The 16,482-nt window shown below is 40.1% G+C and overlaps 2 protein-coding genes across 3 annotated transcripts; both read left to right on the top strand.

Annotated features, from left to right (window-relative positions):
- The first annotated feature begins 1,145 nt into the window (after window positions 1–1,145).
- On the top strand, window positions 1,146–12,107 carry LOC149027629 (uncharacterized). The gene is made up of 5 exons (XM_089164324.1): window positions 1,146–1,508; window positions 1,827–2,080; window positions 2,205–2,416; window positions 2,693–2,957; window positions 11,486–12,107. The coding sequence occupies exons 1-5, from the start codon at window positions 1,421–1,423 to the stop codon at window positions 11,780–11,782; spliced, it is 1,116 nt and encodes a 371-aa protein (XP_089020450.1). The 5' UTR covers window positions 1,146–1,420; the 3' UTR covers window positions 11,783–12,107.
- A 1,348-nt stretch (window positions 12,108–13,455) lies between these two features.
- LOC149027628 (uncharacterized) lies at window positions 13,456–16,108 on the top strand. 2 transcript variants are annotated; one of them, XM_089164312.1, is made up of 5 exons: window positions 13,456–13,635; window positions 13,730–13,992; window positions 14,391–14,602; window positions 14,692–14,959; window positions 15,212–16,108. In XM_089164312.1, exons 2-5 carry the CDS (start codon window positions 13,741–13,743, stop codon window positions 15,521–15,523), a joined length of 1,044 nt encoding a protein of 347 aa, XP_089020438.1. In that variant the 5' UTR covers window positions 13,456–13,635; window positions 13,730–13,740; the 3' UTR covers window positions 15,524–16,108. The 2 variants fall into 2 exon arrangements, with proteins under 2 accessions (XP_089020438.1, XP_089020431.1); XM_089164305.1 differs by having other exon boundaries at window positions 13,739–13,992; window positions 15,212–16,107.
- Window positions 16,109–16,482: the final 374 nt, after the last annotated feature.

Genomic DNA, 16,482 nt, shown 5'->3' with positions numbered 1-16,482 from the left:
CAGGCTTTGTAACTTTGTAAGTAAAATGCGATGAAATAATACAAATTATAGCCAGTAGCCTAATTATTCGTACATTTGTCAATCTCTCTTATCTTATCTTCAGGTGACTCCTATTCGGTTCTTCGCCACTGTGCATAGAGCTTAACCATCATATCAGAGACTTGCACTGCAACAGTGAGGCGGGAAAAAAAATCCAAACCTATTAATTTGACTATTTTCACCTTTGCAAAATCTATCTCCTATGATCAATCCTTTCTGTTGTTCACGATTGAAACCTACTTCTCTCAAAGCAGTCTCTCATGGATAAAGATGACAAAGAGAGAACTCTCCTTTTTTTTCTTGGGTATGACATGTTTATTGGAATATGCTACTATCCATGGAGATAAGCAAGTGTTTTCGGAACTATTCTCTACCATGGACGCCTATATGTAAAGGGATCCCCTGAAATTGCATGTCGTTTTTATCAAAATCAGACCTTATTATTTCGTACTAAATAAATTCGATAAGGCATCAGTATGAATACTTCTAAGTATTGATATTTAATACTAGCATCAGTAGAAATAAATTATACTAAATAAATATGATACAATATTTCAGTAGAAATAAATTATACCAAATAAATATGATACAATATTGATATTAAATATATTTGTATAAGTTCAATATTACTTACAATATTGATTAGGATAAATGTGTACCAATACCATACTCTTAGAACAAATGCCACGTAATCATAAATTGAAACAAAAAGAAAACGAAAAGAACATACAAAGATTTGTCATTGCTCGCACATTAATGCAGTGTGTTACATCCACATCACAACTAATTACCAAAACAACGCTACAAGAACTCTCGTCCAAACCTAACAAAAAAAATTCAGACATCTTTCAATGACCTTCGTATACAAACGTAAAATACATTTATAAACTTCAATCAAGTAAATTGGTCGATCCATCGGGCTAGGTCGTACTGTACTGTATTAAATATTTGTCTTTTTCTCTAATTTAATTTATCATTTTAACGAAAAAGGAAAAATTGCCCATTTATGAGATATTTTGAACTGTTTCTGCCAATACTATATTTTTCGGAATCTCTGTCATGGATTTTCATATGATCATATCATATCATATCTATCGTGAGACATTTAAAACATCCTCAAGCGTATTGGCTCGTGAATCGGTTTTGGCCCGAAAAAGAAAAGGACTAGTGAATCGATTTGGAAGAAATAAGCACAGACAGTGTTGCTTCCTTTCTGTCTCTGTTTTTACTTTTCAGGTGAAAGCTGTCTCTTCGTCTCTCGGTCTCTCCGTCTCTTAAATCGAATTAAACTTCCCCTATTATCCGAGTTCGGTTTTCTACGCAACTGTGTGTCCACTCGGGTCTCAATACCTAGGAGAGTAAGAAATAAAAACTTGCAGCAATGCCAGTTAACAGGAAGATTTCGGCTGCATCAGCGAGGGCTCACACCCGGAAGTCAAAGCAAAACAGCTCATTTCAGCTCCCATCAGGTTGGCTTTCTCGCATCACTTGATTGCGGTTTCATCACATCATCTTCCCGTGCACTATACTAATATCTGGTTGTTGTTTTTGTGGTTCCGGGTTACATCTTTTCTCTTTCGGTTTGTTTGTGAAAATCTGATCAAATATATAATTTTTCCAGTTTGCAATAGATTTGAGTCGAATTTTATTTATTTTTATGCAAATTCAATCAAAATTCATTGGGTATATTGACCTTTGTCTGAAGATTGGATCTGCTTTGGGTTTTATCACACTCCACACTCTTCTTGATTCCGGCGATTAATTTTCGCGTAATCTGGCATTTTCAGGATTGTTTAAGAAAATATCACTGGTCTTGTTGATTGGGTTTCTGGCATGGGCTTATCAAGCCATTCAACCTCCACCACCCAAGATCTGTGGCTTTTCAGACGGCCCACCTGTTACCGCTCCTAGAATTAGACTCAGTGATGGAAGGCATTTGGCGTACAGAGAGAATGGTGTCCCTAGAGTTAAGGCTCAGTATAAGATTATCTGGGTTCATGGCATCGACAGTTGCAGACATGACGTGATGCAGCTTTCTCCGGTAGATAATTCCCCCCCCCCCCCCCCCCCCACAATTTCTAACTTTCCATTCTTTTTTCTTGCTTGATATTGAATTTGATTTTTCTGATGGCATGAATGGTTAAATTGCTTGTGTACCTCTCCAGGAAGTAACCGAAGAATTAGGCATATACGTATTGTCTTTTGACAGAGCAGGTTATGGTGAGAGTGATCCAAATCCAAAGCGAACAGTGAAAAGTACTGCTTTGGATATAGAAGAGCTTGCTGATAAGTTGGGATTGGGATCGAAATTCTATGTAATTGGGTTTTCCATGGGTGGCCAAGTGGTTTGGACCTGCCTCAAGTACATCCCTCACAGGTAGGTGGTGCTGAGCCACTGCTTTTCTTTATACTTATTAACAAGCCTCTTAAGTAGAGCAGAAAACAGGGTTATCCTAGATTAACAAACAGACACTAGGAGTAATATTGATCTAATCCTGAATCCAGCCCGCATCAGTTAGTGTTTGGTTGTGCCAATGTTTGAGGTTCTACTCTTTTGTTTTATGTATTGTACAAGTTGGTTGCACCTGCTTCTGGGTTTATATTAATGTTTCATTGGTTTTTTATTTATTTTGAGTTTGAATTTGTTCTGCAGGCTTGCAGGGGCTGCACTAGTTGCTCCAGTTGTTAATTTCTGGTGGCCTGGCTTGCCCTCCAATTTAACTGTGGAAGCATATAAACAGCAACTACTGCAGGACCAATGGGCACTTCGGATCGCTCATCATGCCCCATGGCTGACCCACTGGTGGAACACCCAAAAATGGTTTCCTGCTGTAAGTCTTGTATCCCATTCCACTGAGGTTCTTTCTCGCCAGGATAAAGAGTGCATTCCCAAGTTCGCGAGGAGAAAAGAGTACATGGTATCTCCTTATTTTCTAAAATCCTCCATTATATGCTGTTATCTTTTTGAGGATACGATTCAGAAGATGAATATGAATATGGAATTTCCGTAGTAGGACCAATGAACTGACAGCTAGAGATAGCAGTCAACAGTGTCTAATATGCACTCAACTCAACTCACTAAGACTTTTTCCCAACTAAAGATAAGTTTTATATGCATAGGTCACCACTTTAATGTGAACTTGAAATCCAAACTGTTGGCTGTATTGAAAAGGACCAAAAGGAGGTGGTAACAGGACAAAAATGTTGTTGTAAGGGGAATTGAAGGATAGGGTTTTGGTACAATTGCTGGTGCTGGATCAGCTGGAATGGAACACTGGTACGGTACACTGGGGAAGAGCTGTGTAATTGGTCAGTTTTGTAACAATATGGTGGTAGTGTCCACTGATAAGTGCATGAAACTGCTGTGTCCAACATGGCAGAATTATGTTGAAGTGTCCTTATCATGTCAGTTCTTATTCTTGTGAGCTAAAAACTATATAAAATTTTCCTATTATTCTGTTCATGCACTTGAGCTCAATATTGGTGTTGTGAGTGTGTTAGCTGCTCCTAATTTGTTATTTGATGATGAGAAATAAGAACAAATTTGATAACTTGAACATCATTGCTTTCTTTTTTCCTTGGTCACATGAAAGAAGAAACAAAAAAAGATAGGGGTAAGGGAATATGGAAGGTGATGTGAACTGGATCCAGGACCACCCAAAGAAGGCCCAGAGAGGTTGCCAATACTCTGTGGCCCAGCCAGCAACCCAGGGAAATTCGGCCAACTTAGGGGCATTTTGGGTACCCCTAGTCTAACTCAATTTGATTTAGCCCAAATTGGAATCTTCTTAGAAGTCCAAATCTTTCTTTATTTAGTTATTTGAAGTCCTTTGTTAAGTTATGAAAGAATCCTAGTCTAGCTAGGAGTCCTAATTAGAGAGGGATTCCTCTAGTAGTAGCCCAAATTTTGTTGGGAAACTAGTTCTACTTTTGTTTTGAAGTTTGGATTTGTTTTGGTCTAGTTATTGAAGAGTCCTAGTTAGGTTGGGAGTCCCAAGTACAGAGGGATTCCCTTAGTTGCAATCCAATTTCTACAAGGAGTCCAGATCTCCTCTTGTTTTGTAATTTTTTTTTTGGTGAATTAATAATATAAATTAAACTATAAGAAGATACAAAGAAGAGCGGGGCAGGAAAAGAAGGGGGGGAGCCGACCAAGAAGGAGACTGGAAAGGAGAGGAGAGACCTCGGGAGCTAACAATAAGCCTAGTCCTTGGGGAATCAATAACAGGGGGTGGGGGATAGAAGAAAGCCTAGATGACACATCAAAGCCAATGGTCTCCCAAATGGAGTCCAAAGAATGAGATTTGGAGGTCCATCTCCTAAGGTTGCGCTCCCACCACAAGTTGTGAATTATGGCTCCAAATACTAGCTTGCCAAGGTCACAAATAGAGAATCCCGAACAAATTCTCAAGATCCAATTCCAACCACGAGCAAAGCCATAAGTAAACGTCAACAAGGCCAGATGGAAGAGAGGGCTGAAGTCCAAAGGGAACAGGAGAAGGGACCATGGTAGAAGATCTCACTCCGGAGAGATCTCGCCACCTGAAAAAGAGATCTCGCCATCTCGGTGAGACTCGGTCGAGAATACAATTTTCGTCAACTCGGTGGCCCATCTCGGTGGGTTTAGGGCCCAATTGGGTTGAAACTTGGTATTTAGCTTATTTAAGGCCTTTGAACACGTTGGTGGCCTTGGTTGCATAACAACCCTAGTTGTTTCAGTCTCCCTAGTGTGAACCGAAATGTAGTAGGTTAGGGAATGCATGTTTACACGTGTAATATGACCTTGCTATAAATGAAAAGCGTATATCAATGCTCACTACTTCGTGTTTCAATTCCTCCATCCGGTATCTATCTCATTTTCAGATAAAATAATTATACAACCTTGAGTTCTTTCTTAATCTATTCTAGACAGTGAGATGTTGTCTTCCTTGTTGTGTGTGTTGGTGTGCGTGGTTCGCCAAATCCACAAAAGGCTTGGGTTCCGGGTCCGGGCGGTTGGCGAGTCTCGGGATTCCCCTCGCGCCCTCCTCTCGTCTCGCCGGTGGCGGTTCTCGCGGTCTCCCCCGGGGGCAAGAGAAGAATAGGTGGTCAAAATCCTCAATACCCGTACCACAGAAGATGCAATTAGGGTTTACCTGAATGTGGCGAATAATGAGGAAGGTTTGGGTGGGGAGGGCAAGGTTGAGAGTTTTCCAAAGGTTGAGGGAGTGGCGAGGAATATGGCCTTTGAACCAGACTAGTGGAGGCCAGGGCCATCAGGGGAGGGGGTTCGGATGAGTTTCCAAGCTGAAGAGGTAATAAAGAATTTAGTGGGTGATGAGAGCCAAATGGTGAGGTCATGGGCAAATGGTATAAGGGGAGGGAGGGAGGGAGTCCCAAACATGCATGAGAATTGGATGGGGGAGGGGGGACCAAGAACCATTAGTGATGAATGAGGATAGGAGCCAGTTTTAGGGATACGGGTTTCATAAACCAAACGAGGGCCAAGTAGGGAGTACAAGATGCCCGTCGGATGGCACGAATGGAGCCAGAAAGATGTGGATGACCTGAAGGAGATTTGGATCGAGATAGCAAAAAGGGCCTAGGGACGGAGGAGTAGGAGATTTCTTCAAACCTAGGAAGGGTTGGAGGGGATGGGGGTAGTTCAAATAAAGTCCAATTTGAGAAGGTGGGAATAGACTTAGATGGAGTCTTGCTTTGAAGCAATTTTCCAAATGAGCTTTAGAAGGAAAGCCATATTGACGTCTTGGATACGGCGGAAGTCAAGTAACCCTTTAGAAATTGGGTGGCAGATGGCGGACCAGCTGATAAGGTGGAGAAAACAAGAAGATTCTTGGCCTTTCTAGAGGAAAGCACAAAAAAGGGATTCCATGATGTGGATGGAGGATTTGGGGAGGGAGAAAATTCCACACCAGTAAAGGTAAGATGATTGGAGGATTGACCGAATAAGCACCACTTGACTGGCGAAAGAGAGAAGTTTTCCTTTCCAGAGTTGGAGTCTTTTCCTGATGTGATCTAACATCGGGAGCAGTGGTGTCGGGTGAGCCTACAAGGGATGAGGGGAAGGCCAAGATAGGAGAAGGGGAAAGAGCCAGTTTGAAACCAGAGAGTAGGAGGAGGGAGGAGGGAGGAGGGAGTAGCGAGTAGATTTAGAGACACCTAAGAGGAAGATGGTAGATTTCTCAAGGTTGACACAAAGACCTGAGAGGGAGTCAAGGATCGAGGAGATTGAGGAGTGATCCACCTTGGAGAAAATCATGAGTTCATCCACGAAGGCAAGGTGGGTTAGCTTGAAGGCTTTGCACTTAGGGATGGGGGAGATAAGGAATTGATCAGTTTTAGATTGGATGATGCGGGAAAGACCTTCAAGGGCTAGGGAGAAGAGGTAGGGGAGAGAGGGCAACCTTGATGGATGCCAACCCTAGAAGGGAAGTAGGCAGGAGGGGATCCATTGGTGATGATGGAGAAAAGTAGGGTGGAGATGCAAATTTTGATCTAGTGGACAAAAGATGGGGGGAAACCCATAAAAGTGAGGACCTCACTAATAAAGTCTCAGCAAGTAGAGTCAAAAGCTTTATGGAGGTCTACCTTCAATAGGGCAACAAGGGAATGGGCAACTCTATCAAAACCTCGAACAATCTCCGCATAGAGGAGGATGTTGTCCAAAATACTCCGACCAGAAATGAATGCAGATTGGTTGGCACTTACCAACGAGGTCATGATCGGTTTAATCCGGTTAGCGAGGATCTTGGAGATGAATTTATAGAGGAGATTGCAAAGGGAGATAGGCTGAAAATTAGAGAGGGATGAGGCTCCGCGCTTTTTGGGAATGAGGCAAATGAAGGTTGGATTGATGGACAAGAGGTGGGAGGGGTTAAGGAAGAAGCTACGGATGGCCCGCACCAAGTCTTCCTCAATGAAGTCCCAAGTGGCCAAGAAGAAACCCATACTAAAATTGTCAGGTCTAGGGGCCTGATTGGGTGTGTGAGATTGGATAGAGGAGATGATTTCCTCCGAGGAAGGGACGGAGTAGAGAGAGTCTAGGAGAGAGGGATCTACAAAATTATTGAGAATGGAGTGGGAGAAGGCGGAGAAAGGAGGTTAGAGAAGAAGGAGACAACTTCAGTTTTTATATTGGGCAGATCATAGATCCAAGAACCACTATTGGTGAGGAGGCAAGGGAAAGAATTGAAGTTGAGACGAGCTTTAAGGGAGCGGTGAAAATAGGCAGTGTTCGCATCTCCAAGCTCAAGCCACTTGATTCTTGATTTTTGTCGGAAGAAATTCTCCTCTTGTGAGAGAAGAGAGGAAAGTTCCGACGAGAGGGAGGGATCCTCCTCTTGGATTATCCTAGGATGAGTTATTTCAGTATTCTTGTTAGAATGAGAGTCCTTAGTCCAATCACCTTCTATTGTTTTGAGTCCTAGTGTGAATACTCTCATGTAAGGTTATAAATAAAGCCTTTTAGCTTGTAGACAGCTTTGATAATAAATAAATTTGAGATTTGAAGGTACAAGGATTGGAGTCGTTAGTACCCTAATGTAAGGCTATAAATAAAGCCTTTTAGCTTGTAAAGAGACAGATTTGATGAATAATAAAATTTGAGATTTGAAGGTGCAACGATTGGAGTCCTGGGTTTCCCCAAGAGGGGAACTTGCCGCTACTGTTGTGTGAGATTTTCTGCAGATTTTAAAGTTCTTCAAATCCCCATTATCATCTTCAATTAAGTGCAGACAAACCCCATCCCAGCCTCTATCTTCTCCTTGTGTCACTCACAGAGTCACAGCCCTTCTATTTCCCATGCCCCTTGCCTGTGGCAATGGCCGCACACCCCCATCCCAAACCCTAATTCATCTCTGAACCTCTCCCTCCCCTTTCCCCAACCCCTGCCACAGCACTCCTTTACCTTCCTACCCTTATTCCTTTATCTTTCCCCTCCCCAGCCCTAATCCCTTCAACCCCCCCCCCTTTTTCTGTTTTCGTTTTTCTTTTCTTCTCTTATTTCTGTATTTCCTAAACCTGATTTTTTCATAAACCCTAATCCCTTAGATCTCCCAAATCACTCACCTATTTCCCACCCCCTTAGGAGTCCAATACCTCCCTTTCCTTTACCTTTGACCCTAATTACTGCCCCCTTCCTTCACTCCAAGCCCTAGGAAAACCTAAACTTCATCTTCTTCACCAACCCCTAGAAACCCTAACCCTTTTTCAATCATATTATTCAAACCCATCATCCAAACCCTATTCCGATTTGGAATCATCTTCCCCTCCCCTACTCTACCTTTGACCCTTTTCGTAACTGTAGCCATTCTCCGAGAAACCCTAGAACACTAGAAACCCTAATTTCTAATAACCCTTGATACCTTAAACCCTAAAACCAGAATTTCAGTTTCTAAATTACAGCAAGGTTTTGAATTGAAGTTCTACAAACCCTAGTTCCTTAGCCCTACTTGAATCCTTGTCCACCCTTCTAAAACCCTAGAACCTTCAATTCAGCCCTATTCCCATAACCGCAGGGCACTAATCCCTAAACTTAATGCTGTTACAGATTGAATAAGATCCTGAGGGTGACCCCTAGATTTGGGGCTTGCATCAATTACTAAATCTACATTTTGGGTTCACATCAGAAGGATGAATAAGATTGCTCTCTCATCCCATCATCCTGTCACCCGCTGTCTCTCATCATTGCTGCATCTACATCTCTAGTTATAATTCTTTTCTTTTCATTCTCTGTCCTTCTCTGCTCAGCCTCGTACTCTTATTTATAGTAACACAGTTGCAAAGCAACCCAGCCCTGCTTTAATTAAGAAACTAGATAGTCCTCAGGAGTAAACTAGTAATTCCTGAACTCATAAAGTAGAAACCTAAGAAAATAAAGAACCAAATTTGAAATTAGAAGAATGAATTGAATCTAAGCTATCCTCCTCTAAGTCAGCTGCCAAGTTGGGACACAAGCCCACAGCACTGTTCTTACAACTTAGCTGTTTTCCCCATTTTCTTTAAAAAATATACATAAATATTCTTCATGCTTCAGTCTATGTCAGTTCTTCCAACCTTGAAGAAAGTCGCCCTCATGTTTGGTAGAGATGTGAAATCTAACTTACATGATAAATCTTCAGTTGGAGGTTGTTTCAACCATCAATGGTGTGTGCCACCTCTCCTTGGCTCTGAGGACAAATGATGCAAACTCGACCTTGAAACCGATGACAGATTGACTGCAGCCAGGATCAACACAATAAAGAAGAACAAATTGGACAATTGAAACTATATTGCTTGTTATCTGTTGATTATATGATATACATAAAAGGGATAAGAAGAAGAAAGGGGGCTAACATCAGCTCTCTCTGCCCATCATGCTCTCAAGTCACACCCACAACCTCCCATTGTTTTTGTGTCTCACAACTTCAACCATAAGTCTTTTCTCTTCAATCTCTGTCCTTTTCTGCTCCGCCTCATGCTCTTATGAATAATAACCCAATTAGAAACCAGCCAAATTCCAGTCTAATTAAGAAATTGATTAGTCCTGAAAAGGGAAACATCTAATTTATGAAAATCATCGAATAGAAACTTAGGAAAACAAAAACTTCTAAATGAAAATTAAGTTTTCTTCTAAACATGAAATTAGGAATTAATCAAATCAGAAGACTAAGAGGAATCTCACCAATCCTCCTCCAACCATGAAGGTAGGGCACAGCATTCTTCATATGAACAGTAACTTCTTCCTTTCTCCTTTTTTTTTTTTTTGGGGGGGGGGGGGCAATGTCCTTGTTTGTGCTTCATTCTTTATTACATTATTGATTTATTTTTAATGATTCTTATAACTTGTCATAGTATGTCAGGCAAAGAGTTGGATATATTTGCTAGATTTTATTTTCTTTCTCTTTAGATTTTTTTTTTTTTTTTTGGTAATACTCATTAGATCTTTCAAGTGACAAGGTTTGTAGATAGAGAGAAGATTACAAAGCTGGTATAAAACAACAAGAACAATAAACAGCACCAACCATGAAGGCTGAGAAACCTCAAAGGGACTATACAATTGGAATAGGATAATGTTTCACTAGTGAAACTAGATTTAACCAACCTGTAAAGAAAATTGACAATTAGAACAAAGATACACACAATTCTAATGGATTTTTTTTAGCAGAGATCATGCATTAACAGAATAAGAAAATTTAGTTAAACCTAGACAAACGTGTGCAACAATTTACTTAACTAATGGCCCAGTTCTCAAGATTATTTTGCAAGTTTTAGTGATTGAGGCATACCATCTGTGTTTACATGAAGACATAAAAATAGGAGCTGATACCATCTGTGTTTGCATGAAGACATAAAAATAGGAGCTGCAACCTGCACCCTTGTTTGACAGAAGTGGATGCTGACATTTATTTATTTATTTGTTTAATTTTGGTAACCAAGGTGTTCTTGCCAGCTTATGCCATGACTGATACTCATTAAGGGGAAGGCCCCAGCCCAAGGAGATTTGAACTCTTCTGTCTTGCCAAGCAGCCCCTTGGGTTTTATTCATTCTTTTTAATTGTAAATGCATGGACAGAAACATCCATTGATTATTTTATTGTTTTGGTAATGGATATGAACTATGAGAAAAAGAAATTTCCATGCTTTCACTGTGCAGATACTTCTTGATATTCTCATATTGATGTTGACTTTCTTCTCTGGCCATATGAGCTCCTACTAGATTATACTATTGCCAACATGCTGATTGATGTAGGATAGGAGATTCCCACACACTGTTGCTGTTGCCTCATTATCTGCCATGCAGAAGATCAGGTAGTTGGGCCCGGGGACATCTGTCCCTATGTGAGGTTTGATCCTATATGGATCTTCACATTCTCTCAATATAAAGCTTTGAAGATCCATTGCAAAATGAATATTTTAAAAGGACAGTTAAAAATAGTGGAAAATGCCCTATGTGGAGATTAAATTTGGCACAGGGGCAATCTAGAATTGCCACAATTCTAGACTTGGTATGCCATTTATGGGAAGATTCTGCTTTCCCCCCCCCCCCCCCCTCAATGGTTAGTGGTCAATTTATTCAGTAGAGGGCAAAGAGCTCATGGGATGGATACAGAAGTCCACACTCAATGGATTGGGTAAAGGCCATTTATTCATGCACCCGATTGACTGGCCTTTCCAGGCTAGGGAATCCACCACATGGTTGATTCCTCTATGAATATCTCAGAATCTAAAGTTATCAAACAAGGAGAATAGGTTGAAAAGATTTAGCCTGCTTCTGAGGTTTTGTTCTGCATTGTTTTAGTTCTAAACTGGTTAAAGTCCTGTTTCCGTAGGGTTGTAGGAAGGATGGACCAGAGATGATTCTAACCTTTAGCATCTTTTGTTTTCCAGTCATGGCTGCTTTGATAATTTATCTGTGTTCAAGTATATTTTCATGGACTAAATCGCCCATTGACTTCTATTGCTTCAGGCACAGGTCAGGCAGCAAGGGGAATTCGAATCCGTGTTCCATGACTTTATTATTGGCTATGGAAATTGGGAATTTGATCCAATGGAACTAGAAAATCCATTTCCAAACAATGAAGGTTCTGTTCACTTATGGCAGGGCGACGAGGACAGGCTTGTACCAGCTACCTTGCAGCGCTATATTGCTGGAAAACTCCCATGGATTCATTATCATGAGCTACAAGGTTCAGGTCACCTGTTGCCTTGCATAGATGGTATGAATGAGGCCATAGTGAAGGCACTGTTGCTTGGGAAGAAGTAGACCACTGAAGATGCAAGTGTCTTCTTCCTTGCATGAGAGAAGCCATAGTGAAGGCACTATTACTTGGGGAGAAGTAGACCACTGAAGATGCAAGTGTCTTCTTCCTTGCATGAGACTTTGAATTCTCTTCAGGTTATACATAGTTGGGTTTGACAAATTATGTTTTAATATTTATGGCTTCTGCAATCTGTTGAAGAATGAGAATGGGATTTTGACAAATTGTGAGTGTACTTTTAGGTTTTGGATGGTCTTGCAGAAACGGTTTTAGGGTTTTAGACTATTATGTAGTGTTAGAACCTTAAAAAAATTAGTTTTACTTCCTTTCTGTTGTGCCTCAGGCTTCCTACATCAATGAAGTTGCATATGAATAACTAAATCTGAAACAGGATATCCTGTAAAAGGATATTTTCGTTAGTTTGTTTTAATTTTACATCCGAGTTTCCAATTTTTACACGGCTAACCTACGGGAAAAAACAGAGCCTGAAAGAGCAAAGAGGGTTGAGCTCCTAAACAGATCTGAAATTTCACTTCTGATTGATATGCTTTGTTTTATTTACATGCAATGAATGGCTGGGTTTACTGTTTCGTTGGTGAGAATCCAGAACTTCGAGACCCCAATGGAGTAAAACCTGAGTCTGGAAAGTCCCTCTCAACCGTCACGATTTCTACCTTCCTCTTACAAGTATCCATCGATTTCTACTTGGTATTGTACATGTTACAACCTTATATTTTTGTTTTACATATCGCAGATTGTTCAAACTTCTAAGACCCATTGAAATTTGAAAGCGACTCATTTGTATGCATGGTTCTTGAGAGTTTTGAAGACAGACGAAACAGGTGCCTTGCTCTAAGACGTCTCTCGAGTCTCTCACCTGAACTTTCCTCATTTATCTTGCTCTTCTCTTGAACTAAGACGAAGAGAAACTTTCAATGCTTTAGGCGTTTAGCATGCGACACTGATGCAATACCGTGTCGGTAGCGGCCCCTTTTGAAATTATTATAATTTTTTTTTTTTTATACAAAAGTCACTTTTTATATATAAGGAAAAGAAATTTATTAAAAAAATATATATAGGATAGGGATATATTACATATGGGAGTATGATCTCTCCACGAGGGGGTTCCTAATGAATTTTTTTTTTTCGGTAAACAACTTTTTTTTTGACAAATCGCTTTTATAATAGGGAATTGGGGTTGGGGTAATTATATATGCCCCCGGTAAGGATTGAACCCACAATCTCTCCACTGAGAGGTGAGTTCTCAACCACTGCACTATCCTTCCATTGGCGTAAAATGCGAAATTGCTTCAGTAATACAGTAAAGTGAAATTTCAGACCATTGAACCCAAAATTTTGATCGAGATTTTAATCCTACAAATCAAAATGTATGCATGACGATCATGTGCATTAAATACGTAGGATTGTAGCCAATGCAGGGTTGGTTGAGTGATAAAGATCCATACTTCTCAGTGGAGAGGTCGTGGGTTCAACCCTTGCGGACGGCATTGAAATTCCAGTATTAAAAAAGCACCAATATAAAAAAAAAAAAAAAAAAAATACGCAAGATTGCAAGCTGGCCCAGATGATCCTCATATAAAAAAATAAAAAAAACGAGGATTGAAGCAAGGTCCCCACTTGAGCATTATAGGTGATACGACATTGATACTACCGTGTCAGAAGACTCGGTGCACAAGAGCAATACTTTCTACAGTCTCAACAGAGTGATGGACCACAGATGCCAAAATCATTACCCATTTTCAAAATTTATCCGAATGAAGGGGTGCCCTGGTAGTGCTGGTTAGATTTACTCTCTGAGACGATCGTAGGATTCAAGCTCAGTAAGGTGCTTCTTCAGGTGGGTTTAGGGTTTGTTTTCTATAGAATCCTCATTTCTCAATTCTCAACCCCACTGATTCAGATTTTAATTCTTACATATGGGTTATGTCAAGCTTTTATAGGGATGTTACCTGGAATAGTAGCGGTGTTGGCGGTGGGTTTTCTGGGATGGGCTTATCGGAGCACAAAGCCTCCCCCTCCGAGGATATGCGGAACCCCAGATGGTCCTCCTGTTACTTCACCCAGAATCAGACTAAGCGATGGAAGGCATCTTGCCTACAGAGAGAGTGGAGTCTCCAAGGATGAAGCCAAGTACAGAATCGTCGTTGTTCATGGCTTTGACAACTCCAAGGAGTTCAGTTTACCTGCATCTCAGGTAAAACAAAAAAAAAACCTACCTATCTCACTTATTGAGATTCTTTGTCTGGTTTGCATTTATTTTCATATCAGATGATCTGGGCAAGTGCCAGATAGGGATGTTCTTAAAGAGTAAATATATGGAAGTATCAAAATGAGGATGTAGAAGAACTAGGATTGTGGAACCTCATTGAATGATCAACTTTTACAAACAAGTGAAAATGGCATTCTGGGCCAAAATTAGTTTGGAAGGGTTGATGGGTGGGGATGTCAACCCAGATCTGTTATCTGTTTATTATCTTTCACTCTAGTTCTGTTGCTAATATTTTTACCCCAAAAATAAATGAATTCTTGTAGCTAAGATATGCAGAGATACCAGTACCATGTTTAACATGATGTAAATTTTACTGTTGGCAGGAGCTTATAGAGGACCTGAGGATATACTTTCTATCATTTGACAGGGCTGGGTACGGAGACAGTGACCCAAACCCTAGGCGATCCGTGAAGAGTGAAGCATTTGATATTGAAGAACTTGCTGATCAGTTGGATATTGGATCAAAGTTCTATGTGATTGGGGTTTCTATGGGAGCATATGCTGTTTGGGGTTGCCTTAAATACATACCACACAGGTACAACACTTGAGATTTTATAATTTGATTTCTCTATCTTCTTCCTGCAATTACATTCTGTTTTAATATTTTCTCATCCACACTTGCAGGCTAGCAGGTATATCTTTAGTATCACCTATGATAAACTTCTGGTTGCCTTCTTTGCCTGCTAATCTATCGAGAAGTTCCTTTAGGGAGAAATCAGGGCCAGACCAGTGGGTCTTTCGGATCGCACACTATGCCCCTGGTCTACTATACTGGTGGATAACTCAGAAGTGGTTACCTCGATCCCCTATGCTTGAGGGTCATCCAGCAGTTTTTAGCAGTACAGATATAGAGATATTCACAAAGATGCCGGATGCCATAAGGCCCGGTCAGGTAGTTTCTCTTCCTGTGCAATTATATGTTTCAGTTGAGTTTACTTCATCTCTGTATCATCTTCTGCATTGATTAGAGATCCTTGTGCCTATAGAATTAATATCAAATGTTTACATAGATGGTATGTTAAGTTAGTCATTAAGCAATTCATGCCCTGTGATGTCGAAACGCATCTGTGTTTGTTGGCTTTCTGTTTACTTGCAAGTGGTACTTGTGAAGCAAAATTAGCTCATGTTTTCATTTTGTTTGCAGGACAAGGTACGACAACAGGGGGTTTTCGAGTCTCTGCATCGAGACTTGATTGTTGGTTATGGGAATTGGGAATTTGATCCCATTGATCTAAGCAACCCCTTTCCTCAAGGTGAAGTCTCTGTACGTATCTGGCAGGGTCATGAAGATAGAATGGTTCCATCCCTATTACAGCGCTATGTTGCTCACAGGCTCCCTTGGATACGGTATCATGAGGTTCATGATGGTGGGCATTTTTTCATTTATGACAGAAGCTTATGTGAGGCTGTCTTGAGAGCTCTTTTGCTTGGAGAAGAGCCTTCTTTGTCTAACTAGACCTCTGTTTAATTGAAGTTGTTTGTATGTTATAACTAATAAAGCATGAAAATAGAGATTTGAGTCCTTAGGTTTTCGAAATAGAGTAAAGGAGTGCTTCGAATCATTGCAAAGGAATTTTATCAGGTCCATTTATTTGTCCCTCTAGATGAATGGCATGTGTATCAGGCATATTTATATGTTCAGATTAAAATTAAAAGTTTTCTATCTTTTAAATATTACTTCAACTTTTGAATGTGATTGATGGACATGTGACATTCATCTAGTGGAAAATAAATGGTTCATTTCTGACTTGATAAAGTTTCGATAACTAGATCTTTGATGCTATATTCAAACGGGAGTTATATAGGAGCTTTAGGGCTGTTTTGGTTACATGAGTCTGGAGATTTCAAATATCTAGAGATTTCAAATCTATAAATTTCAAATCTATGGAGTTATAATTTATAAAATTAGATGTTTGGTTGTGGAATGAAATCTATGGATTCATCCTAAAAAACTATTTGATCGACATGATTTTTGTGAATGTGCAAATGTATAGCTTTTTTGAAATCTCTGGATTTCACCCCTTACCCATAAATCTACAGATTCACATTTTTAGTGTAAAAAGATGAATCTCTAGATTTCATGAATTTAGAGATTTTTACAACCAAACGGGTATAATTCTCAGATTCATGTAACCAAACAGGCCCTTAATGCTTCTTTGGTTTTGAGAATTTTTAATATTTTGTTTGAATCCGTCTCACAACACACAAGATCTTCCAATTTTTGGCTCCATATGGTAAACTAAGATCTTGAGTTTTCTTACATACACATTATTGAACCACTTTAATTAGTTACCATCCCGGCAGTGACACCAAGGGTTCTCCCAGGCGCCTCGATACTTGAATTTAGACATTAAAATCTTTTGAAGTATATGATTAGACCACATTATATCTCTACCATTTCTACTCTCTGTAATT

This window comes from Hakea prostrata, chromosome 1, assembly GCF_041222555.1.
Source record: "Hakea prostrata isolate BN-2017 chromosome 1, UWA_Hpros_2, whole genome shotgun sequence".
NCBI classification, from domain to species: Eukaryota; Viridiplantae; Streptophyta; class Magnoliopsida; order Proteales; family Proteaceae; genus Hakea; species Hakea prostrata.
Note: the sequence above shows the minus strand (reverse complement) of the source record. Positions and strands in the feature narration are given on the sequence as shown.

Coding starts and splice junctions, on each gene's coding strand:
- LOC149027629 (XM_089164324.1), top strand. CDS start 1,421: ATGCCAGTTAACAGGAAGATTTCGGCTGCATCAGCGAGGGCTCACACC. Junction 2,417..2,692: donor CTCAAGTACATCCCTCACAG/GTAGGTGGTGCT, acceptor TTTGTTCTGCAG/GCTTGCAGGGGCTGCACTAG. Junction 2,958..11,485: donor CGAGGAGAAAAGAGTACATG/GTATCTCCTTAT, acceptor CTATTGCTTCAG/GCACAGGTCAGGCAGCAAGG.
- LOC149027628 (XM_089164312.1), top strand. CDS start 13,741: ATGTTACCTGGAATAGTAGCGGTGTTGGCGGTGGGTTTTCTGGGATGG. Junction 13,993..14,390: donor TCAGTTTACCTGCATCTCAG/GTAAAACAAAAA, acceptor TACTGTTGGCAG/GAGCTTATAGAGGACCTGAG. Junction 14,960..15,211: donor ATGCCATAAGGCCCGGTCAG/GTAGTTTCTCTT, acceptor TTTTGTTTGCAG/GACAAGGTACGACAACAGGG.